The sequence below is a fragment of the Fukomys damarensis genome, unplaced genomic scaffold (genome assembly GCF_012274545.1).
Source record: "Fukomys damarensis isolate Sample0158 unplaced genomic scaffold, DMR_v1.0_HiC HiC_scaffold_2, whole genome shotgun sequence".
Taxonomy (NCBI): domain Eukaryota; kingdom Metazoa; phylum Chordata; class Mammalia; order Rodentia; family Bathyergidae; genus Fukomys; species Fukomys damarensis.
In genome coordinates, this window is record NW_022900914.1 from 25692160 (window position 1) to 25700568 (window position 8409).

The 8409-nt window shown below is 48.5% G+C and overlaps 1 protein-coding gene across 3 annotated transcripts; it reads right to left on the minus strand.

Moving 5' to 3' along the window:
• Window positions 1-325: 325 nt before the first annotated feature.
• On the minus strand, window positions 326-8403 carry Mcfd2 (multiple coagulation factor deficiency 2, ER cargo receptor complex subunit). Of its 3 annotated transcripts, none has more exons than XM_010615783.2 (4): window positions 8360-8403; window positions 2928-3088; window positions 2014-2173; window positions 326-1002 (listed from the first exon to the last, which is right to left on the minus strand). In XM_010615783.2, the coding sequence occupies exons 2-4, from the start codon at window positions 3074-3076 to the stop codon at window positions 871-873; spliced, it is 441 nt and encodes a 146-aa protein (XP_010614085.1). In that variant the 5' UTR covers window positions 3077-3088; window positions 8360-8403; the 3' UTR covers window positions 326-870. The 3 variants fall into 3 exon arrangements, with proteins under 3 accessions (XP_010614085.1, XP_010614087.1, XP_010614088.1); XM_010615785.3 differs by lacking the exon at window positions 8360-8403 and adding an exon at window positions 8245-8327; XM_010615786.3 differs by lacking the exon at window positions 8360-8403 and adding an exon at window positions 4691-4828.
• Window positions 8404-8409: the final 6 nt, after the last annotated feature.

An 8409-nucleotide genomic window follows, 5' to 3' on the forward strand; every position in this document is an offset into this window, starting at 1 on the left:
TAAACCACAAAAAGGAAACCCTGGAAATAAGAATGAACTACAGGGCCAGGGATTTAGTTCAGTGGAGCCACCGCCTACCTCAAAAGTGCAGGGACCCGAGTTTGATCCCTGGTACAAAAAAAAAAGAAATACAAATATTAAGAAAACTAAAAACATGTGCTACTGATGAGAGAACACTTTTAAATTCAAAATCTCTCCTAGGATGAAGATCATAGAAAAGAAAGTATGAGGGTGTGACAGTGGTTAGATAAAATACTGAAAATCCAAACAAGGTTAATGACTTAGGCCAGTGGTGTATCATTTCCACATGCCAGAAACTACAGTATCTTAGACTCTGCAGTCAGCTGGACCCAGTATTTGACATTCTTATGCTGTGCTTTGACACAGCCTAATAAATAGCTACTCGCCCCAAGCAGGTGCTCATCTAGGCCATGGGAGTTTTGCAAACACCAGCCATGCTGTGTGAGTATCCCACAGGGGAGACTCACACTGGCCCTTCCTTCCCTATTACTGAAAATCGTGTCCCCTTGGCAAAGCTTTTTGTCTTACTTTCCAGGTACTGCGAATCAAAGTCAAGAAACGAGCAGAGTTTTAAAGTTAGGTTCCTGAGTGCTTGGCTCCAATTCTTCAACACCCTTGAAAGAGCTGTTTCATTAAGTAAGCCTTTGTCCAATGAGAGGTACAATAGCACTTAGGGACTACAAGATGCCCCGTTCGTCTTGATTTTTCTGTCACCCCAGTGTAACAAACTGCTACAGACTTTTATCAAAATGCTGCAGCAGTGGTTGCAAGTGAGTTATTTCGTGTTACCAAGCATTCCATCACATATCACAGGTCACATTTGGATATAACTAGAGGGCCAAGTAAGCGCTACTGCAGTGATTTTGCAAATTCAGCATAGTCGATGTACCCATCGTTGTTCTTGTCATCATCTCTCAAAACACCATCTATTATGTTAATCAGCTCATCTTCGCTCATTAGTGGTGCCTGCTCACTTCCATCCTACAAAACAGAAATCAGACGATGAACTGCACATTTACTGGAGGAAGTGCTTAGCTAATGCCCAAAATGTCCACACTCACACGTGTTCAGAAAGTTCCTTTAATGTAATATATGGCTCTGACTAGCAATCTACAAACCCCTATCTCAGTTTGAGCCTAGCCTGGGCAATTGAGTGACCCTATTTCAAAATGTTTTAAAAAGTTAATAAAAGGCTGAGAATGTAGCTCAGTGTGAAGGCCCTGGGTTCAATCCCCAGTACTGCAAAGAAAGAAAAGCAGCCAGGGCAGCCAAGGCTCACTGGATGGGCCATTCACACCCTTGGCCGATTCCTCCTCCGCCACATCTCCACCCTCTTCTCTCCATGGCCACAGCGATCCCGGTCTTCCACAGATGTGGATCCAGGCTCCCCTGCCTCCCTGACACTGCTCTCCCCTCAGTCCATCACTCTTGACCATCAGTTGCCTCCAGAGCACAAGGCCTTCCCAAAGCCACGTCCCTCTCCTATGCAAACCACCAGTGCTCCCTGCTGCCTTCAAAGAAAACCCCAAGCTGCCCTCTCGGCTGCTCATGTGGTCACGGTGAATCTGAAGGAATGAGATCTTGATTTCAGCTTCCTCACTGAGAAGACGGGAGGCTGTAGTCAAGGGACAGCCAGCTCTCTAACTTGTACGGTATGACAAACCCTCAGCACCCCAAGGCCCTCCATGCTTTGGTGCCCTGATTGCCAGCTTCTCTGCTGTAACAGCTTCCTTCCCCAGGTGACTGGGGCTGTAGCCTGTCTTTTCAGCGCTGGCTCTTCCACTCTTGCCACATAGAAATAAACTAGACACACCAGCCCAATATTTAGTGGCAGCCTGGGGCCTCTGCTCTACAGGGCACCCTGCAGGAAGCAGCAGTGACAGGGAGATGGCAGAACAGCAGGCAGAGGTAGGAGAAGCTGTGCTACAGCAGCACAAGGACAGCACAGACCAGCAGGGATAGGACTCGGCCCCCAGCCGCCGCCTGACCTACCTCCTTATGCACGTGAGTGATGGCTGTGGAGAGCTCTAAGCCATCAAGCAAGTTATTGCCATCGTAGTCATGCATTTTGAAATAATGAAGCTGTAGTTCTTGTGGGGACATCGTCGCCTCTGGTTTGTTAATGACACCTTCAAGATGCTCCATGATATGCCTAGAAACAACAGTCAGATCAGGCCAAAACCGTGTGGACTCTGAAAAGTTCAAGATCTTAAGTTTGAGCTGGAGGCAATGGCACTGGCCTATAACCCTAGCTACTCGGGAGACTGAGGCAAGAGGCTGCTGAGTTTCAAGCCAGACTGGGCGACTTAACAAGACCCTGTTCTTAAAAAATAAAAAATTAACAAAAGGACTGGCTAAGCAGTTCAGTGTAGTTATTGTGTGTTTGTGCACATGCATGGGCATGTCTATCTTTGCCTACTCATCTGTCTGTCTGTCTGTCTGTGATAAGAGAAAGACTGAACTCAGACAAATAACATCCCATCTGGGCCTCAATGTGACACAACGGTGAGAAAAGAAACCCCGAATGAGTGGGATGGGTAGGGGAAGAGTAAAAAGGGAAAAGAAAAAAATGTGAGAGAATGAAAAGATGAAAATAAAGTGTTTGTAGATGGGGAGGGGAGGAGGGGGTGAAGGGAGGGCAGAGGTAAGGGGGAAAAATGAGAATCAAGACTTGTCATGTAGAGGTACAAGATCCCAACAATGAATGTAACTGTACTGTATCCCTAAAATGTACCAATAAACTCAATTAAAGCTGGAAAAAAAAAAAAAGAAAGAAAAGAAAACCTGAATGAGAGGTGGATCTCAGAAAAAAGCACCCTTTTGAGCTAGATAAAAAGGAGGGAAAGGACTGAGGTGCCCTTGCTGGCTGCAGGTGATGGGGAGAGCCCTGCCCGGTGAATACGTACTCTGGGTCGTGCACTGTGTGCTTATCCAGCCCCGCACTGCCGGGATGGACGGCGTTGGCCCCAGGCTCATGGGCTCTGGCACCTGAAGCACAAAAGGCCCATAGCAGGCCGTATAGGAAGGGGGTGCTGAGCAGCCGCAGGGATCTCATGGTCACTGGAACCTAGAAGTGGAAAACACAGAGGTTGAAGGCAGTGCTCTAGAGCTTTCTTTCAAGACCTGACGTATGATGCTTCTGGGGAAGAGAGCACATCAAACTGAGCCTGAGCCTGGCTCTGCTCCTACACTGAGATCACTCAAGCAGGGAGCAGGGTCTACAGTGCTTCCTGTGTACCTTCAGAGAGACAAACAGCTCCATGAATGCTTCAAGGAATTAAAAGATACATCCTGCCCACAAGATTCCAGTCCATGGGGAGTAACACGCCTTCCTGAGAGTACTAAAAAAAAGCAAAGAGGTGGTATACACCTGTAATCCCAGCACTCCTGGAGACTGAGGCAGGAGGATCATGAGTTTAAGCGCAGCCTGAGCAACTTAGTGACTTAAAGAGACTCTATCTCAAAAGTAAAATAATTAGAAAAGGGCTGGCAATATAGCTCAGGGTAAAGGCCTTGTGTTCAAACCACAATCAAGAAAAGGGTGGGGGGGAGGTAGGGAGTGAAGGGTACTAAAGAGAAAAAGAACTCCTGGGAGTTCAAGAGAAGAAATGTCTTTGGATTGCAGAAACTCAGAGCAGGGCAACACTTCAGGTGGGCTGGACAGCCATGATGGAAGGAACAAAGGAATGTAGGAGCTAGGAGGGGCAGGGGCAGACAGGAGGAGAAGAAGGTACAAGCAGCTTTTCTCCTGGGCAGGCGGCAGGAAGCACAGTGGCTAGGGGCAAAGGCCGAGTAGGCCATGCTGGAAACAGCTTTGTACACCAGGCCCAGGGTGCTGATTATTTCCCCAGGATCGATGCGGAACAAGTAACAATTCAAGACTGGCTATAAGATCAAAGCTTGGGCTGCCTGCCTTGCAAACACAAGGTCCCAAATTCGATCCCTGGTACATAAAAAAAAAAAAAAAAAGTATAAAAATCTTAGGGCCAGGGATTTAGTTCAGTGGCGCCACCGCCTGCCTCACAAGCACAAGGGCCCAAGTTCAATCTCCCGTACCCCTCCAAAAATTTTAAAAACAAAAGTCAGAGCCTGGCTTCAGCCTGCTCATCTGGCAGCTCCATGGGGAAGGTACAAAGAGGGGCAGAGTGGAGACAAGACCCAGACCAACCTCTGAGACAGCCAGTATGGCAAAGAGGACATCAACTCCAGCCTCGTCCACCTCCAGGCTGTGACTGCAAGTAACCTACCCGCCATGACAGAGCATGAGAAACATTACAGAGGATCTCTGACAGAGCCCCATCATGTCCTTCTGGAGCTTGGCAAGAGCTGGAATTGTGTCAAGAAGACGTGGTCAGTCATGGAGCCAGCGCTGAGTGCAGAGAGGGTATTCCCTGCCACGGCTCAGACAAGCCATTAGCAAATGTGGCTCTGCTGGAAGTCTTGGTCCTTCCTAAGGCTCTGCGACTGACTCCAGAAAGGAAGGTGAAGGACAGCTGGAGATATATATATATATATATAAAAACTAGGAAAAACCCTGACACATTCATTTCCCAAAAGGCAGAGTTGATTCTGCTGGACAAAGACCACTGATTCCTGAGGGGTCAAGTGCAGCCAGCCACACCTACAGTGGTAAACACAAATCAGAAGATGCTGGCCGCTACCTACTCACCCTGTGCCTGGGGTTCGACAGCAGAGGTGTCGCAGCCCCGCACCCATCCTAAAAGGCTCTGAGGGTAGGACACTGAGAGTATATGCCTCCTATGGCATTTAGAAAAATGTCCCAAACCCATTCAGCCCGACACTTTCCATGGCACTTTCCCTAGAGTGGACAATGAGATGTGTTACTTTCAGGGTGCTGAAAAACAAAATTTAGCCTTACAGCTGAGCAGTGACTTCACAATTCAACCTGTCATACTGCACAATAAAGTGTTCAACATGCATCCTGGTGCACGCCTGTAATCCTAGCATTCCTGCTGAGGCAGGAGGATCACCATGAGTTCCACGCCAGCCTGTGCCATATAGTGAGTTCAGGACCGCCTGAATCACAATAGTGAGACGTTGTCTCAAAAAAAAAAAAACACTTTTGTAAAAAGGTGTAGTACACATTTCACACACAATAAAAACTACTAACAAAGACTGTCTTGCATCACAAGACTAGGAGTGATTATATTTTATTTTTTTATTGCTTCAAAATGGCCATTACAAACATTTTTCTTTATAAATACATATTTAATATAATCACTTGCATAATTTTGTTCCAATACTATATGGATAGGAGAGTTTCCAGTTCATTCTTATTTCCAGAAATTAATTCAGGACAGCCAGAGCCACACTTTCAGTTTTACCAAATAAAAGTGTTCTGATCCCAGCAAGGCCACTGCCACTGTACCTAGTGCCAGAAAGCAAGGTCTCAAGTCACTCCCAACAGTGATTGTGGGCCAGAGCAGAACCTGTTCTGAGCACACATCTTACAAATTCTGGGACAGGAGCCCTTCTGAGCCCTTCGGATATCCCCGCACCTGGGGTCCGGCTGAGGTGCTCTCCCCAGAGGCTCCCACCAAAAGGCTCCTGTCCATGGCTAAAGGCAGCTAGGAACACCGTCTGGGAAACCCTGATGACTCGCCAACAGGAGAGGATATTCTTGGCACTGGACACAAGGCTGGCACAGGGGTCCTTGGGGATGGAAGATCAGTGGCAAGTTTTAATACTAATGTAACTGAGGATAAAACTCTGGAGATGTCTACCAGACAGATGGCTGTGCTGAGAGACATAGAATCCATAGCACCTTTTCCTAACTACACGCATGAATGCTTAGTGTATCAAATTGGAGTGTGTGTGTGTGGGGGGTCTGTATAGGTAATAATTCCAAAATGCAATCAAGTGATTAATAATACAGGAGCTGTGGGTCTAAATTTATCCCCTCTTCAAGGGAAACAGCACAAAAGTCAACAATCATCAAAGTTAAACTTGTCCCATTTTGACTTGCTGTTGCAAGTTCTAACCATCAAAACACAATAAATGGCAAATCTATAAACATATAAAAGGAAAAAACTCAGGCTGGGGATTTGGCTCAGTGGTTCCACCGCCTGCCTCACAAGTGCAAGGGCCTAAGATTGATCCCGGGTACCAAAAAAAAAAAAAAAAAGATTTAAAAAAAAAAGGAAAAAACTCCAAGTGCTGCAATGACAACAGGAATCTGACTGCCACCTTACAAACTGAACTGCTTACATTCAACAGGAGACACAGCTACTCTATTCTACCCAAAGAACAAATTGCATCATCCACACTTGGGCAGCTATTCAGCTCAAGGCCACAGGCAAACAGCCTGGAAGATAAGCCCCAGGCATTCCCAATTTACTGCACTTCTGGACTCATAAAGGCCAGGCTGGAGGAAAATCCAAGAGAAGACACATTTCTGCAAAGTGATTTCAGACCACAATCTATGCCCTGACATCCCTCCCAAGGAGCAGCCTCAACCCAGGGAGGTGCTGGACCATTGTCAGTAGTGGGCACGGAAACTGGCTCCCTTCCCTACCCGGGCAGCCTCTTCCTGTCCCACACCTTTGCCCACACTGGTTCCATCTGCCCAGTGCTTCCTCCTAAGGCAGGTTCAGATGTCACCTACAGATTCTTCCAGCCAGCACTGGCTTAGTCCTCCTCTGACCTCAGTCTGCAGCCTCTCACACTCACTTAACCTGAACATGGTCACATACTGTTCTGTTTTTCTCTTTCCCTCTCTAAGGACCACCCATGCGTGGTTAGCAGGTCTTACACTGCTGAGCCCAGCTGATCTAGGGTAGTATGCCCTCAGTCTGGGTCAGGGAAACGGGTCTGGCACCCAGGCATGTTGTTCCTTATGGGTGGGTGGATCTGGAACTTCCCTTGGAGGCCTTTCACTACTGGCTTGGCCTAGCCTGCACTTCCCTCTCACCAGCACATGAGAATTTGAAGCCAGCTTTCCTCTAGCAGCTGCTGGCAGCTTTTCCTCCAGCCAGGGGCCGTCGGTTACAAATTCACTCTAGAAGCAGTCACATTCACCAACATCCAGACAGGTAACTGGAACCAATGCCAAAGAAAGCCCTGACCCGTTTGCCATTACCATCATTTTGAACTAAAGGCAAGAAAATAACCAAGTTCCTTAGGCTAAAAAAACCTCTACGTTGGCTGCCAGCTGAGAATCGGTCCTGAAAGAGCTGGCATTGAATAGCTTGATCTGTTTGTTCATTTGCGGGGCCCAAGGGGCAGTCAAGTTTTATCGATGCATTAAACTAACAAACAAATGGTCTGGTACTATATGAACAATAGCAGAATAGCCAGAGGTACTAAGGACAGGATTGTGACCCAGGCAAGACTCCCCGCACACAGGTTACAGCTTGGTAGACAGGACAGTGAACAGACACCCACGGGATATGGTAGAAGCCCCAACTCCCACGTGGAATAAAACGTGATGCGTGAGGCTTCTTTCAACCAAAGGAAAGCGCCTCAGACAGAAACAACCCACGGAATGAACAGCTAAGCCCAGAGGGGACTCAGTGCAATCTAGAAACTAAGATTCAATATAGTTGAACGCACAGCACAGCGGAGAAGCATAAGTCTCGAGTGATGTACAGAGAGGACAGGTTACAAAAGGTCTTGCAGCCCCGCATGGTGGCACAAGCCTGTAATCTCAACACTCTGGAAGGCTGGGGCAGGTCCAACCTGAGCAAGACTCTGTCTCAAAATATTTCTAAAAGGTCTGGGGATGTAGCTCTGAGCAAAGGCTCTGGGTTTGATCCCCAGTACTGCAAACCCTGTGCAAGAGCTTGAAAGAGCTAAGGGAATCTCCAGGAGGGTAAAAGAATGGGAAGAGAGTCAGGGATCTGTGAGATTTAGGTTGAAGATCATGGTTCTAGCTTCCCTGTACTGAAAAATCGACAGAGGACCAAGAAAGGATACAAAGGAGCACCCAGGGCTCACTGAGGGAATCCGGAGAGGAAAAGAAGGTGGCCCGAACCCAAGGGGCGGAGTGGACGGGACTGCAGGTCTCTCTCGCGGGGGGCAGAGACGCCTCGGAGCCAGCCAGAGGCGGGGTCCACAGCCTGGTCCTGGGGTCCTGGGGTCCTGGGCCAGCCAAGAGGTCGGAGACCGACCAGGCCAGCCCCGACGGGCTCTTCCAATGTCCCCAGCGCGGACAGACTTCCGCCCCCAGAGTCAGGCCCTTCTCCCAGCTGCGGAGCCCCTCACCCAGGCGCTTCTGCCTCCGGTTCCCGGGAATCCTCCCACTGAGGACGTTATCCGAGTGTCGTCCACGGACCTCAGCCCTACGTATCAGGACTGCACCACTAGCCAGTTCACTCACCCTCACTGTCCCCGCCGCGGATGCGAGGCCCTCCGGGGTGAGCCTCGCCA